At 41.2% G+C, this 17,379-nt stretch overlaps 1 protein-coding gene across 1 annotated transcript in view; it reads left to right on the top strand.

Moving 5' to 3' along the window:
• The first annotated feature begins 4,890 nt into the window (after positions 1 to 4,890).
• The window catches only part of RAB3GAP2 (RAB3 GTPase activating non-catalytic protein subunit 2), a 112,567-nt gene continuing 100,078 nt past the window's right edge, over positions 4,891 to 17,379 (top strand). Inside the window, exon 1 of the mRNA XM_070767967.1 lies at positions 4,891 to 5,127. Coding sequence (XP_070624068.1) covers positions 5,013 to 5,127 — 115 coding nt within the window. The 5' untranslated portion in view covers positions 4,891 to 5,012. The remainder of the gene's footprint in view (positions 5,128 to 17,379) is intronic.

The following is a 17,379-nucleotide window of genomic DNA, read 5'->3' as shown; positions in this document are numbered from 1 at the left end:
ATTCCACATGCTGCAACTACTGATCCCTCATGCCACAACTAAGACCTGGCACAGTCAACTACTTAAATAAAATTGAAACCTTTAAAAGACAGAATAATGTTCTGTTATCTTGAGGTGTCTCTCTGCTGTCAGTCATGCATCACACATACAGTTATCCATCATACCATACTTCTTCAAAATAGTATCAATTGGCTATACCTTGCACACAGAATAAAGCTCAGATTCTATTTGGACTTTGCAGTTCTCTATAATCTGGATCCAATCTGATCATCGCCTTTCATATTTCTTCCCCACTACTCCTTTTCCATAAGACAACCTAGCGATCAAAATGAATCTCCCCCTTAATTCTCCCATGGCCCTTTATGACTACTCAAAGTCACCCGTGGTACTCATTACACTCTGTTTTTAGAGCTATTTGTGCTTGTCTGTTTCCCTGCTTAGGTGGTAAATCTCTGGAGGGCTGGTTCTTATCACCCCTCTGTGCTCACAGGAGTATCTTTAGTGGAAGAAGATAGATGTTATCTTTCGTGGATGTTTATTGAATAAATATGGGTTGTATATAGCCTCCGCTTCTGCTCACAGAATTTGAAGTTCAATTTAAGGATAACCCTCAGCACAGCTATGAGGTAAGCCTTCGGTGCTTCAAGATATCCCCTTTCAGGGACTTCCCTGGCAGTCCAGTGGTTAAGACTCTGAGCTTCCACTGCAGGGAGCATGGGTAAGATCCCTCGTAGGGGATCCTGCATGCCACATGGCATAGCAAAATAAAATAAAATATACTTGGGAATTCCTTGTTGGTCCAGTGGTTAGGACTCTGCACTTTCACTGCTGAGGATGTGGGTTCAATCCTTGGTCAAGGAACTATGATCCCACAAGCTGTGTCACCAAAATTTTTTTAAAATTTTGACCACCAGTCAACCACTGGTGGTCCAGTGGTTGACTATATGCTTCCACTGTAGGGGGCATGGTTTTGATCCCTGGTTGGGGAACTAAGGCTGTGAGGTGCAGCCACAAATTTTATATAAATATATATATATATATATATATATATATATATATATATATATCCTCTTTCTTTTACTTACAGATGCTCAGTGCCCTCTCATTCACTTCTGCCTTCCTTAGACCCCTTACTGGGGTGCGCACATAGACCCCTCCTTTTGAGCAAGTCGAATGCCCAGATCTTTTCCTTCCCAGTTTCTTACCAAAACTTACACTTCCTTGAGATGCACTTTAGACTCCAATCTTCTCATTCTGTAGATCAAGGCGACATGAATTGCTCAAGTCCAAGTGACCTACTAGCAGGCCTAGCTGAGATGGAAACTAGTCTCTTGACTCTAAGTCCACTGCTCGCTCTTTCACACTTTGCTGCCCACCCTGTTTCTCAGCCCCTCCAGTCTCTGGCTGCTGTTAAAGATTGGCAAGGACTGGCCTCTGGTACTCCATGAGCATCTCTCTCTTTGCAAGAGTTACCAGTGCTCTAACCCTCAGGAACAGATCCTGGGGGGAGCTCGCATTCATTCTTCTCTTGGCGATTGTTTGGTCAGTCTCTTCCTAGCTTCTGAACACAGAGACACTGTCTAGGCTGGGATCCGGAAAGCCTACACATTTTCTGCAAAGTGCTTTCCCATGGCTGTGTGGTTACTGATCCTCACAGCATAACAAACCTCCCACACTTCACAGAAACCATGGCAGCAGAACTCCAGAGGCATCACCCTGCAGTTTTACAACTTCCTGGGGCGGAAGAGCTCCATTCACCAACACGAAGTAATTTCTGTAAAGGGGATCTAGCATCCTTAAAAGCAGTCATGTATGGGTCTTTTCAGTACTACTTGGAAGGAAGTCAGGGACTTCACAATTGACACTAAGCAGTAATGCCATTCAATAGCAGCCACACAAGAGATATATGAACGCCTCAGGGCAGAACAAAGACCAGCTGAATCAGCCAAGGGCAGTTACTTCTACAAAATGCATTTACCTGAATAGGAACTTGAAGGGTTTTCAAGGAATGATACTGTATCCTTTCCAAAAGTGTCATGTGTTCTTTGCTCATCTTATAAAACTAAGAATTGAAATTTAAATTTTATTCTAGTATGGTCTTGGTGTTATATTTTAGGATTTAATCATCAGGGCTGATCTGAGGAAGTGTTATATATTTTTTTTTTTCAAATGGAAGAAGGAAGCACTGAAAGTTTGCCTTTTCTGCAAGATTTGATTTTACAATTATAGGTATTTGATGTTGAAGGAACTTCGCAGTACATCTTAAGTGAAAGTGAAAGTCACTCAGTCATGTCTGACTCTTTGCAACCCCATGGACTGTACAGGGGGTTCTCCAGGCCAGAATACTGGAATTGGTAGCCTTTCCCTTTTCCAGGGGATCTTCCCAATCCAGGGATCGAACCCAGGTCTCTGGCATTGCGGGCAGATTATTTACCAGCTGAACTACAATGAAAGCCCAAGAATATTGGAGTGGGTAGCCTATCCCTTCTCCACCAGATCTTCCTGACCCAGGAATCGAACCAGGGTCTCCTGCATTGCAGGCAGATTCTTTACCAACTGAGCTATGAGGGAAGCCCCAGTACATCTAAACCAACCATATATTTTAGACGTAAAGAACTGGCCTCACATTTGATAAAATTATCTATTTTGTGAAAATTATTTTACTTTTGAAAGGGCATCTCAGAAAACTCTGAAAACTGTTCCACTAATTAGAAGTCAAAGTGCCATTATATATGTTTTTTGAGACAGAGGGCTGGTTACATCAAATTGTTAGGGGAACTACCAACTAAAACTGCCTGCCCTGGCCTGGCACCATAGTAATCACTTGCATGAGTTATCCTTACAAAAGGAGGTCCTGGTTAGGAACAAGGATCTAACAAGCTACCATTAACCAGAATAATTCAGGAAACGTCAAGAGGAGAGAAGAGACTCCAGTCCATATGTCCTGCCACCCTCCCAGAAACCTGCTTGCTGGAATCCATCTTGGCTGAGTGACAGGCACACCACCAGGAAGGACCCTGAGTCACAGTGATTGGCCAGAGACAACCTGAAACCAACCAGATTACTGTAAAACCCAAGACTGTGAACCACATGGCAGAAGAGTTCTCCTGGGTTTCCTCACCCTGCAGCTCTCCACCAGAGTGCCCTTTCCCAATAAAGTCTCTTACTTTGTCAACACCTGTGTTTCCTCAGTCAACTCACTTCCATGTGTCAGCCCATTCTTGGGCCCTGGAAGGGGTCCCTTTTCCTGCAACAAAATGACATATTATAGACAGCTTACATAATCCAGTTCTAAGTGCCATGAGATCAAGTGCCCTTATGAGTGCCCTTATGAGATCAAGAAGGAATGTTATCTTTTTCAGCTTTTACTTTTTAGAAAAATCATTTAAATGTGCTTAAAGGGTCTTCTCTTTGAGTAGTCATGTACAGATGAGAGTTGGACCATAAAGGCTGAGTGCCAAAGAATTGATGCTTTCCAACTGTGATGTTGGAGAAGACTCCTGAGAGTCCCTTGAACAGCAAGGAAATCAAACCAGTCAATCCTAAAGAAATCATCCTTGAATATTCATTGGAAGGACTGATGATGAAGCTCCAATACTTTGGCCACCTGATGCGAAGAGCTGACTCATTAGAAAAGATCTTGATGCTGGGAAAGGGCAAGAGGAGAAGGGGGTGACAGACGATGAGATGGTTAGATAGCATCAACAACTCAATGGACCTGAGCTTGAATAAACTCAGGGAGATAGTGAAGGACAGGGAAGCTTGGCGAGCTGTTGTCCATGGGGTTGCAGAGTCTGACACAACTTAGCAACTGAATAACAAAAGGGTCTTCTCAGATACACACACATATATCTCATTTAAAAAAATTGAGATAAGACACATTCAGGATGGCATTGTGACTACCTACCTTTAAAGTGTGTGGAAAAATACTTTAAAAAAATATAAAGTGCTTTGTAAAAGAAGTGGGTTATTCTATTTACCTTATGTACATATTCCATTTCATTTATTCCTCCAGGAAATATTTATTGAGCACTATGTGCCAAGTCCTGGGAAGAGACACTGAATATAAAGGACACAAAATGACATCCCAACCTTCAGGAATTCACAATGAAGTCTGTTCCTGAAACTGGCAACACCTCCAACCCAATAAAACAAAACAACTTGGTGAGGTTCCCTGTTATGCTATGAACTTCTTTTCTTCCTAGCATCATGATAATTTCAGTTAAATAGTTGAGTAATTAATATCTTACTATCCATGTCAACCATCAGAATTTTAAGCTCCATGGAACAAGTATTTCACCTCTTTTGGTCTCTGCTTTATACTGAAGCCTTGCGTGCCTGACACAGAAGAGGAGCAATGAATTTGTTGAATGGACGGAGAAACGAATGAAAAAGCAAACGGATGTCGGAAAACAACAGAGGACAATACAGTATAATAAGTACTGTATTAGGCGTGCATAGTGTGACGAGAATTTATATGAGGCGTTTAGAACTAGGCTTGACGGAGCTGACTTCCAGAAGAGAATTTGATCTTTTCAAACTCAGATACTTGCACGACACCGTCCCCCACTGGCCTGGCAGTAGCTTAACAGGTATTATTCTCCACCAGGCCATCTAGAAGACTGGTTAAATGGCTCAAAGGCCGGCGCGGACAACGTCCAATGAGGTCACCTCTGGCTAAGAGCCAGAATGACTAAAAGGGTTCACCCCCGGTGCGAATGCAGAACCCGGACTGAAGCCGGATCCCGGCCTCCACCGCGACGTTACACCCCGCGGACGCCGCCGGTCAGGTGATTCGGCTTTCGCCCGCCAGAGCGCCTGGGTTGTCCCGCGCATGCGCAGTGCTCCGGGCGGCGGAACCGAGGGCGCTGACAGCTTCCGGTTTGGTTTCCCCGCCCCCTGTGTAGCTGAAGCTCTTCGGGCTCCGCGGTGGCGGCTGGAGCAGCGGCGGGGTGGCGAGGGGGCAGGGCGTGGTGAGGTAAGGTGAATGCCCGAGCGGGCTTCCCGGAGCCATGGCCTGCTCCATTGTCCAGTTCTGCTCCTTCCAGGACCTCCAGGCCGCCCGGGACTTCCTCTTCCCTCATCTGCGGGAGGAGACCCCCAGCGGCGCCGTGAGGAGGGACCCCAGTAAGTGCCCCCGCCTCGCCGCTCCCTTCCCCGCCTCCTCCCGCGGGACCTGCGCGGCGGGCTCGGGTCTCCTGCCCGCCCCGGCGCTCCTAGTTCCTCTCTCGCCTCCCCTTTCCTTTCCGCGCGGATCCCCTGCCGTGCGTCCTGAAGCCGTGTCCGTCTGCCCCGACTGCGTCGGTGTTGTCTTCCTCTCGCCTAAGCCACTCCGCCCTCAGCCAAAACACTGCATCTGGCTTGCTCTGCTCCCTGCCTAGCCCACTTCCCCACCCCGCAACTCCTACTTTTCTGAGTCTCTTCTCCGTCTCCCCCTCTCCCTCCGGCCCGGGGTCCCCCGTTCTACACTGCCTGCCCCGTGATCGCATCCTCCTCCCCACTCCTCGCCAGCTGTCAGCGCGCTATCCTGGTTTCGCCTCAGCCCCCACGCTCCTCCGTGTTTGGGACTGTGTGGCCTTCTGCTGCTTCTCTTTCTGAAAGTGTCTGTCATCGCCCACTCTCTGCCTTCTTCCATCCTCTTTCTTCCCATTCAGGTTTAGAAAATAAGTGATTGACAAGTGAGAGACTCCTGAGGTGGTGAGTTGGAGGCTCCCAAATAAAGGAAAATAACCTGTCAGGGAGTGAGAAGCCACATCAGGAGTTAAAATCACAGCAGCTTGGCCATGAAAAGTTAATGAGATGAGAAGCCTTCTGCTTGTTATTATCATCAAACAGCGTGACTTGCCCACGTAGTGTAAAACCCCAAGTCTGTTTATTCTGCTGCAGAATTTCCTGCGTTTTACCTTTTAAAGGGGGTATGTTTTGTGTGTCAGTTTTTTTTATTTCCATTTTACTGCAAAGCCATATGTCCAAAGTGCTGTTGCTTTGTGCTGTATTGGAATGATGATGAAAAGCCCAGTAAATAAGTTTCTCTCCGTTTTTAAAATTTAGAAAGTATCAAATCACATCTATTTATGACTGTTAGCTCTGTGCTGTCGGTAGTGCTGCCAATCAAGTGAGACTGGTGGTCTCTGTCCTCTAGGAGCAGTATAGTGTACTGGGACAAATAAGTTAACCCCTCCTGTACAGTGTGAGCCGTATATATACATATGGCACTAGGTGATACAGTCTTTGAAGTGGAGGTACTTAAGTCTACCTTTGAAGTGGCCCTTAGATGAATAGGGGAGAGGGAATAGCACCTGTAGAAGAAGGGAGGCCTGAAATGGCATGGTATTTAGCTAAGAGAGGCTGAATGACTGAAGAGGACGGTGTGAGGAGAAGAGTCATAAAGGTAATAAGGAGCTTGATCATGAGAAGCCTTGTGAAAGGAGTCAGATACATCTGAAGACATTAAGCAAAGGAATGATGTGATAAAATTTGTCCTTAATGGAATCAGCAAAATTCTTGCATAATTGTTAAGTGTGTTGGCAGCAGTATGGAGGAGAGATAGGAAGCAGGGAACTTCATTCTGAGGATATTTCAATAACCCATGCAAAAATGATGCAAGCATGGACTAAAGTAGCTTCAGCAGGACTTGAGATCAGCAGCTAGATCAGGAAGATATTAAGAAAGAATCTGCAGGACCTAGTGAAGATCTGGTGCTGGGGGTTGTAGCTGGTGAGTGAGAGGGAGGTGAGGTTGCCTTTGGCTTTTGACTTGGGCAAGGGTTTCTAATGAAAGGGAATGAAGGAGATCGGTTTTGGATCTTTTACATCTTAAATGCATCTAGTTTGTCCAGTTTTAAATGTATGCAGTGTCTAGTCGAACAGGTCTAAAACTTAATAAGGATCCCTGGCCTCGAGGTGTTAACTCAGGAGTTACCAGTAAAAAGTGTCAGTCCGTCTCAAGGGTTATGAATATAGAGAAATGAATGCAGGACTGAAGATGTAACCATAGAGGAGCACTGAAGTTTAAGTCAAATAGAGATGAATGGGAAGAAGACTTAACAGAAAGAGGAAAACTAGGTGAACGTAATGCCCCAGAAGTGAGAGAGAATCTGATGAAAGGGAGGAGTGGTCAGTAGTTGTGAACACAGCAGAGATCAGCTAGGATGAGGATGGAAAAGTGCTCATTGGCTTTGGGTGGATGGAGGTGACTAGGACCTTAGGACAGTTTCAGGGGAAGGGCGGGAGAGGAGTTAAAAAATAAATTTGCCTGTTCCAAGGAGCCAGGTTGTGAATGATGGTGGATATAGGACTGTTGATAAAGGATGCAGAGGAAAGAACACATTTCCTCTATCCCATTGCCACTCCCCTTGTCCAGGCCACCATCTTCTCTCACGTGCTAGATGGAACTGGTCTTTTAACAGATCTTCCTGCTTCTATGGTTGGTTTTGTTTTTTTTCCTGTGTATGATAGTTTGTATCTGCTAATCCCAATCTCCCAATCCTTCCCGCCCCTAACCCCCTCCCCTATGGCAACCACAAGTCTATTCTGTGTCCTTAAGTCTGTTTTTCTTTGGTAGATATGTTCATTTGTGTGGTATTTTAGATATCACATGTAAGTGATATATGGTATTTGTCTTTTTCTGACTCACTTTGTTTAGTATGGTAATCTCTAGGTCCGTCCATGTTGCTGCAAATGGCATTATTTCATTCTTCTTAATGGCTGAGTAATATTCCATTGTGTGTGACACACACACACACACACCACATTTTCCTTATCCGTTAATCTCTTAGTGGGCATTTAGGTTGTTTCCACGTCTTGGCTATTGCGAATAGTGCTGCTGTGAACATAGGGGTGCATGTAGCTTTTTGAATTACAGTTTTGTCTGGGTACATGCTCAGGAATGGGATTGCTGGTGGGTCATAAGTCGGTTCTATTTTTAGGTTTTTTTTTTTTTTTTTTTTTTTGAGGAACCTTCATACTGTTTTCCATAGTGACTGAACCAACTTTTATTCCCAGTAACAGTGTAAGAAGGTTCCCTTTTCTCCGTACCCTCTCTAGACTTGTTAATTTGTAGACTTGTTAGTTAACTTGTTAGTTAGTTAACTCGTAGGTAGTTCCAAAAGCTGTCAAAGTGAACTTTTGAAGACAGTTTAATCATAACAGTCTTCTCTCTATAACTGCCTGTGGTTTCAGTTGCACTTAATATAAAATCCAAAGTTCTCACATGGCTTAAAGGACCGTGAGACCCCACTTCCTGCCGCTTCTTGTACCCTCATACTGTTTTCCCCTTATTTCTTATGCTTCAGACACTTTTTTGTTGTTAAAGCTGTGATGTGCTTAGTTGCTTAGTTGTGTCCGACTGTTTGCGACTCCATGGACTGTAGCCTGCCAGGCTCCTCTGTCCATGGGATTCTCCAGGCAAGAATACTACAGTGGGTTGCCATGCCCTCCTCCAGGGGATCTTCCCAACCCAGGGATCGAACCCAGGTCTCCCTCATTGCAGGCGGATTCTTTACCTTCTGAGCCTCCAGGGAAACCCACCAGGCTCGTTTGTACCTCAGACCATTGCCCTTGCTCTTGTCCCCACCTTGGATGTTGTCTGCAGATCCTTGCATGCTCAGTGCATCTCAGGGAGACCTTTTTTGAGTATGTAATCTAAAACAGCATCACTATCCCTTTTTCTCATTTGTTACTTGCAGGCATTTCATCTTGTTTATTTTCATCACCAAGTCTGTATTGTCCAGTACGGTCGTTTCTTGCCAGAACTAGCCGTTGAAATGTGGCAGTTGCTGCGAGGAACAGAATTTTTAATTTTACTTAATTTTAATTAAATTTAAATAGTCAGATATAGCTGGTGGCTACCATGTTGTATGGCATGGTTATGAATGCTGAAATTTAGGCAGCTACAGATTGAATACTTGTGCAGGGTCACACAGTGGAGAGTAGCCATAGGCTATGAATTTGATCCAGGCGTTTGGGAATATAATCATACCTGAGACATCAGATTAATTTATAATATGCCTGTGAGTTTTCAAATACAATTTAATTTATTACCCTTTTAAATAAAATTATTTGGTATATGTATGTTGGTATTATTGTGGCTACTAGCAATTCAAGTGGAAGATAAGTGGAGAAAAAACCCTCTTAATCAGTGAACCCCTTTGCCAGATCTGTATTTTACAGTTAAAATGGTGCTTTAATTTAGAAATGAAAGTCTAAAAAATAGCTTGTCCTGTTGTAAATAGTTTACTTGGAATTCTTGGAATGACTGGTTTATAGATCTCAGTAATCTCTCTGCCCATCTTTTACAAAACATCAGGCTTTGTGAAGAGTTCATCTTTAAGAAAATCTGAACCTAAATTTTTATGAGGGTGAAAATTTGCATTGTAAAAATGAAGTTATGGTGGTTATTTGGTTTTGCTTTTCTTCACTTTGTTCTAAATGATTATTGGGAAATAGAAATCATGAGATCATTTTATTTAGTTTATATAGTTTTGCTTTTAGTATGTATCTTTTCAAAAAATATTTATTTGAAATCTTTGGTTACTGCATAACGGATCTTCTTTGCATCATGAAGGATCTTTCGTTGCAAAGCACAGATTCTCTAGTTGTGACACTCAGGCTTAGTAGTTGGGGTGCGTGGGCTCGGTTGCTCTGCTGCATGTGGGATCTTAGTTCCCCAATCAGGGATAGAACTTGTTTCTTGCATTACAAGGTAGATTCTTAACCATGGGACCACCAGGGAAGCCTCAAGCTTATATAGTTTAATTTCTTATACAAGCTCATCTCTGGAGGATATATAAACAGCCCCCTCCTGCAAAAAATAGAAAACTGAATTACTTGTCATGATTTGTCCTAGGCAGCTGATAATTTTGAAGACTTGTCTGTTGGTTTAATGGTTTTGTTTGTTTGTTTCTTTTTTTAATGTGGATGGCTGCTGTTGACAAAGTGAGACCTAGTACTGGGAACCCTGAACTCAAAACTACACCTCTATATTTGAATTGTCAGAGAATAAACAACAGTATGACTTTGTGTTACTTTGTATCATCAACTATGAAATGAGACTGTCGTCTATTGCTTTAAAAGAGATCTTGAACCCTATTTCCCAGTCTTTACATTAATTTATACTAATGCTGCTGCTGCTGCTAAGTCGCTTCAGTTGTGTCCGACTCTGTGCAACCCCAGAGACAGCAGCCCACCAGGCTCCCCCGTCCCTGGGATTCTCCAGGCAAGAACACTGGAGTGGGTTGCCATTTCCTTCTCCAGTGCATGAAAGTGAAAAGTGAAAGTGACGTCACTCAGTCATGTCCGACTCCTAGCGACCCCATGGACTGCAGCCTACCAGGCTCCTCCGCCCATGGGATTTTCCAGGCAAGAGTACTGGAGTGGGCTGCCATTGCCTTCTCCAAATAAATGTTAGTAATTGTGCTCTGCTTAATCGCTCAGTCATGTCTGACTCTTTTTGACCCCATGGACTGTAGGCCCCCAGGTTCTTCTGTCCATGGGATTCTCCAGGCAAGAACACTACAGTGGGTTGCCATTCCCTCCTCCAGGGATCTTCCCAATCCAGGGATTGAACCCAGGTCTCCCTCATTGCAAGCGATTAATAACTGGTTCTACTCAATCAGATGCTGTTTTAGACATAAAATTTGCTCTCATATTTTGACATTTTGGAGATGGGCAATAGTATAGGTCCCCACCTGGCCTACAGTGACACAGTTTCCAGGGAGATTGGATTTCTGTACCAGAGTTTTCTGATATTTGTAATTGCTGAATTCGATCCCTGGGTTGGGAGGATCCCCTGGAGAAGGGAACAGCCACCCACTCCAGTGTTCTGGGTGAATTCCATGGTCAGAGGAACCTGGTGGTCTACAATCCATGGGGTCGCAAAGAGTCAAACACAACTGAGTGACTCATTTTCATTTTTTTAGGCCAAAAAAAAAAAAGAGAGAGAAGGGAAGAAATACATGTACAGATAGGGAGAATCAGACTATTTGGAGGTAATTTACATATTATAATATTGTGGATCTGTTAATTTACCTGGGCTTCCCTGGTGGCTCAGTTGGTGAAGAATCTGCCTGCAATGCGGGAGACCTGGGTTTGATCCCTGGGTCAGGAAGATCCCCTGGAGGAGAGCATGGCAACCCACTCCAGTATTCTGGCCTGGAGCATCCTCATGGACAGAGGGGCCCGGCAAGCTGCAGTCCATGGGGTCGGAAAGAGTTGGGCACAACTTAACAACTAAGCACAGCACATTAATTTACCTAATAGTAAGTTAATTTTCTGTTAACATTCTAATGAGGTAGAGCAGCCTCTACTTTCCTTCTTGCTCTTTTACCAGAAAGATAGAAGAAGATAAAGCATACAGGAAATTACCTTTGAGTCATCAATTAAAGTTTGTTTTTGTCCAATCACTAAGAAAAGTATGCTTTTTAGGATAACCTAAAGTCATGGACTCAATTTGGAATATTATAAATGGTATAAAGTACCCATTTTTTTATACTGAGTGAAATGCTTTCATTTGTTTGTGATCATAGTAGGGAGAGAAAAGTAATCTGAAAGTAGAATATTTATAAGAATTTCAGAAAATTCCTAGTTACTGCACTTCAGTAGCTGTTTAAGGTTGGAAGAGGTCTTAGGAGATAAATTTCTGTCGATGACAAAACTGACACAGGACTAGTTAATTCCTTTATTCAGCTGGTACTTATTGAGCATCTACTACATACAAAGTAGTCCTAAAGGTAAATAAAATAGGTCCCTCTCCTCAAGGACCTTTGAGCCAATAAAGGAGATCAGTATGTAAAAGAAGTGTTAGAGGTACTGTGCTATAATTTGGCATATGATAGTTGGAGAATGAAGGGGTGTTGGCTAATGCTGTATAGTGGACTCAGAAAAATCTTCACGAAGGAACTGTTTTCACCATGTCTTAATAGTTTCACAGAGGTTCAGGTGGAGAGAAAATGGCCAGGCAAGGGATGTGAAACAGTATGGGGTTCAGAAAGATGGAGATAGTAAATTCTGTTGGAAGAGTGGGATGTGGTAGGGTAAAGAGACAGATTGGCAGAGGAATTTAGATTTTATGCAGTAGAAAGGAAATAAGAATACTTAGGAATTACAAGGAAATTTGCTTAGGGTTACTTGGGAACAGATAGTTTTAAATAGATTAGTTTCCAGATGCACCTGTGTAAATGCCTACTTTCCCACCCTCCATTCTGCTTTACTACACAAAGGCTTACTTCTCACACATTTTAAATATTATTATAGTAAGTTGCTTCCAAAGCATTTAAGCAAAAATTTGTGTTTAAGTCTCTGTAAACTCCACCCCCCATCCATCTCAACAAGGGATTTCCAAATAATATTTGCTATTAATGTTTAATAATTATTTCTCAAAGTTGTGATAATGTATGTTTTTTCAGTTATCTGCTTCTAATAATAATTGTAATAAAACAATAATATTTAGAGCCTTAGATCCCAAGAAAACTTTTTTGTGAATTCTTAACTCTTTTTGCAGAGAAACTTTCGGACTGATGATATATATCTGTATTACATTAAAATAGCATTCTGTGGAGGAAATAGAATGGAGATAAGAATTCAGTGAGAAAAAAGAACTTATAAAATTATTCTTAGAGACACTAATCATAGTTTTAAAATGGGTATTTGTGGGTATTGTTTCCCAAAAGTATTTAGAATCCACTGAATAAATTTAAAAGGATGATATAAATACTATATTAAAATATCCATGTTTAGTATATCAGAAATTACATTTTTGTCAAGGAGGCACATATTACTGAAAAATTCTTTTGGGGTGTATATAATCAGAAAGCTTGAAGACATTCTATGGAGCTGTTGTTCCCAGTGTGTTTTTTTTTTTCTTTTTCATTATAACATGCATAAAAAATGAGACCTAGGCCCTGAATAGTGAAAACAATTTTAAAGAAGGAGGAAGAAGTTGGAGGACTTTACTTTTTTATTTTCAAAATATATACAAAGCTATAGTAATCAAAAATGTGGTACTGGCATAAAGACAGAATAATGGATTAGAGAGAGCTCAGAAATAAACCCTTGCATATATGATCAGGTGATTTTTGACAAGAGTGTCAAGACCACTCAAGGGGGAAAGGACAGTCTATTCAACAAATGGTGTTGGGAAAACTGCGTATCCAAATACAGGAGAATGAAGTTGGACCCTTATCTTATACCACATTCAAAAATTAACAAAAATGGATTAAAGACCTAAATATAAGACTTAACACTATAAAATTCAGAGGAAAGCATCCGGGGAAAATTCATGACATTGGATTTGGCAGTGGGTTTTTGGTTATAACACCAAAAATACAGGCAAAAAAGCAGAAATAGGTAAATCGGGCTATATCAGACCTTAAGACTTGTGAATTGAAAGATGCAGTCAACAAAGTGAAAATGCAGCCTACAGAATGGGAGAAAATATTTGCAAATCATATATCTGATAAAGGATCTGTATTCACAATACCTTATTTCTCCAGCCTAGTAACAGCAAAATACAAGTAAAAACTGAGCAAAGACTTGAATAGATTTTTTCCCAAAGATGTTATAGAAATGACCAGTAAGCATATGAAAGATACTCAGTATCATGAATCATGAGAAATGCAAATGAAAACCACAGTAAGGCATCACCTCACACTCACTAGCTTGGCTTCTATTAAAAAACTAAAAACAGAATAACAAGTGTTGGCGAGGATATGGAGAAACTGGAACTCTGTACACTGTTGCTAGGATTGTGCAACTGCTGTGGAAAACCATATTTAAAAATAAAATAGAATTACTATATGATTGAGCGATCTCACTTAGAGGTGTATATCTAAAAGAACTGAAAATAGTATCTAGAAGAGATAGTTGCACACCCATAATCATAGAGGGATCGTTCATAAAAACCAAGGAGTGGGACCAACCAAAATGTCCGTCGATGGATGAATGGAATGGGGTATATATATGTATAAGATGGAATATTATTTGGCCATTAAAAAGAAGGAAATCATATCACATGTGACAACATGAATGACCTTGAGAACATTCTGCTGTGTGAAAAATTAGCCAGTCAGAAAAAATAAATGCATGATTCATTTATCTAAAAGTTAAATTATTCCATTTATCTAAAACAGTTAAATTCATGGCAACAGGAAGTAGAATGGTAGTTACTAGGAGCTAGGGAGAGGGAGAAAAGGAGTCTTGTCTAGTGAGCATTACAGTCTCAGATTTGCAAGATGGAAAAGGTCTGAAGCTCTGTTTCACAACAATGTCAGTAAACACTACTAATGCACTTAAAAATGGTTCTGATAGCTTTTATGTTGTGTGTCAATAAAATATATAAACTAGTATGATAATAAATAGGTCGTAAAATGTAAAACAAAGCTGTTCATGGTGAGAAGTGACCTGCTAGAAGTTCCAGTAGCCCCAGGCCCTACCAAGCTATCCTGAGAGCCGAGAGGATCAATATCTTGGCTCATCTGTAATCCATTTGCAGTTCCCTGGGCATCTCTGCTATAGGCAGAGGGTAACCACTGATGTAAGGCAAAAGTATAGCATTTCAAGATTTGATTTGCAGAGAGATGGGTTTGGTGGCTCTGAAAAGGATAGGTTTTGTAGTTCTGAGTTAGAGGTAGGTGATCATTTGGGAGATGTTTATACAACTCTAGATCAGGGTCTTCAGAAGTAAAGACAGGACTAAGGCAGTAGCAGGGTGATGGCGTTTGAAACTTGAGAAACATAGCAGTGGCAACCTGTGCAAGGAATTTGAACTGAGAAATAGGACAGCCAGGTTAATATTTGAAAGACATTTCTGTGTTAGCAAAGAAGAGAATGAATGGGAATGGTGGGTGAAAGTGGAAATAGAATGACCAGTTGGGTGGCCTTTGTAGTGTCTGTCAAGAATCTTTTCCTTAGATTGGTATTCTTCAGATGGTATTTAATGGTCTACACAGGGACAGTTCTGGATCTGTACGACAGTAAGTGTTTTTGTATGACTACTGTGTTAATATCATTTGGGACTATTGAGACCCTAAATGAACTTTCCTCATGAGAAAGAACTCTTGAAATTCTTGGGTGTCTGCCATACCATATTGCTGTTTTGAAAAGGTGACCAAAACCAGTTCTTTGAACACAGATCATTGTTGTTTGTATCATGTGAGCCTAAGCCTCACATATAAATTCTTCAGAAGAGAGACTCTCAGGTCAAGAGAGATAATCACCTATTATTACATCGCCTCTATTTTTTTTAAGTGTATAAAGTCAGACATAAAATCTGTCTTCTAGCTACTCATATCCCCCCTTCCAGATGTTAAAACTTTAGTCTTAAGCTTTTTAGTATAGTAGCCACTAACTACATGTGGCTGTTTAAGTATAAATTAATAGAAATTAAGTAAAAATTACAGTTCACTTTTTCAGTCATACTAATTACATTTCAGTGGCCACATGTACCTACCTATTGGCTACCTAATGGACAGCACAGATACAGAACACCACCATCATTATGGAAAATTCTGTCATTATAAAGTGCTGCCCTAGCGAGAATCTTCCAGACTTTCTGCTTAGACAGTAAACATACATGCTGCTGGGATGTTTTGTTTCTCTATTTTACATTTTATATTATGGCCTCATTTTTGTAAAATGTACCTTCTGGAACTTTTTTGGTTAATTTTTAATGTCAGCTGTTTTGACAGTGTCAAAATGTCAATTTCTTTTTCAACCTGTGTATATAACTGTAGCATTTTTTTTTTCTAATGCCTGTACAGTTATTTCAGTGAAGACTACCAGGTTTTAAACATTACCCTATCAATGAACATTTAGAGTATTTCCGGTATTTTTGCTACAAGAAAATGTTCTAGTAAGCATCCTTATACATGCTTTACCTATGATGTTAATATTTCTGTATGTAAATTTCTGGGATTGGAATTGCTGGATAATAGAAATTCACATTTTAGTTGTTGAGCACAGTCACATAGTTAGTCTAAAAATTGGTCAGGTTTATTCCTGTCCATGGTAAACAGAAATGCTCATTTATACACACATTTGTCATCTTCCTGTGTTATCAGTTTCTTTGCTTTTTGCTCTTCCAGTAAATGAAAAATGGTTCTTAGGTGATGCTAATGTTATTATCAGACTTTATCTGTGTTTTTTTTTAAAAGCAACAAGTAATAGCAAGATTAAGCTGGTATTGGAAGAATTTACCTTAACTATGAGGAAAGTTTTCTCACAAGGACAATCATATTAGAATTGAATAAGTAAGGAAAATACTGAATTGGCTATAGAATTTGCAGAAATTAGCTTTGGTGAGCAGTATTTATATACCTGCACCTTCATTTATGTTCCCTGTTCAGTTCAGTTCAGTTGCTCGGTTGTGTCCGACTCTTGCAGCACACCAGGCCTCCCTGTCCATCACCAACTCCCGGAGTTCACCCAAACTCACGTGCATCAGGTTGGTGATGCCATCCAGCCATCTTATCTGTCGTCCCCTTCTCCTCCTGCCCCCAGTCCCTCCCAGCATCAGAGTCTTTTCCAATGAGTCAACTCTTCACATGAGGTGGCCAAAGTACTGGAGTTTCAGCTTTAGCATCATGCCTTCCAAAGAAATCCCAGGGCTGATCTCCTTCAGAATGGACTGGTCGGATCTCCTTGCAGTCCAAGGACTCTCAAGAGTCTTCTCCAACACCACAGTTCAAAAGCCTCAATTCTTTGGCGCTCAGCTTTCTTCACAGTCCAACTCCCATATCCATACATGACCACTGGAAAAACCGTAGCGTAAGTTCTATCTAATATACAAAATATATTGTTGCCCTTAGTCAGTGACTTCCTTTAAAAAATAAAATGAGTAGAAAGAAGAATAGGGCATGTTAAATTTCTTCAAGTCTACAGTTTGTTTTTATCATTTTTGTTAGGATGAGTCTAAAGATTTCTTAGATTTGGAGCAAAAGAAGCATACTTGTGTTTTTGTAACTATTTAGAGCAAGAAAAGTGAAAGTGTTAGTTGCTTAGTTGTCTTCAACTCTTTGCAAGTCTATGCACTGCTCTTCTCTCCATGGAATTCTCTGGGCAAGAATACTGGAGTGCGTAGCCATTCACTTCTCCAGGGGATCTTCTCGACTCCAGGATCAAACCTGGGTCTCTTGCATTGCAGGCAGATTTTTTTTTTTTTACCATCTGAGCCTCCAAGGAAGCCCTTTAGAGCAAGAGGATACACTTTGTTTCTGCTTAAAGATATTTTCAGTTCTGTCCTTTTTTGAACTGTCAGAACATTTTCCTTGAGTGATATAGAAGGCCACTTATTTGATAACAGGAGTCCTTAGAAATCTGGAACTGGAAGGGGCCTTACAGACCTAGTCTGATTTAATCCTGGTGTTTTGAAAGAAACTGATGTTTG

Source organism: Bos indicus, chromosome 16 (genome assembly GCF_029378745.1).
Source record: "Bos indicus isolate NIAB-ARS_2022 breed Sahiwal x Tharparkar chromosome 16, NIAB-ARS_B.indTharparkar_mat_pri_1.0, whole genome shotgun sequence".
NCBI lineage: Eukaryota > Metazoa > Chordata > Mammalia > Artiodactyla > Bovidae > Bos > Bos indicus.
Note: the sequence above shows the minus strand (reverse complement) of the source record. Positions and strands in the feature narration are given on the sequence as shown.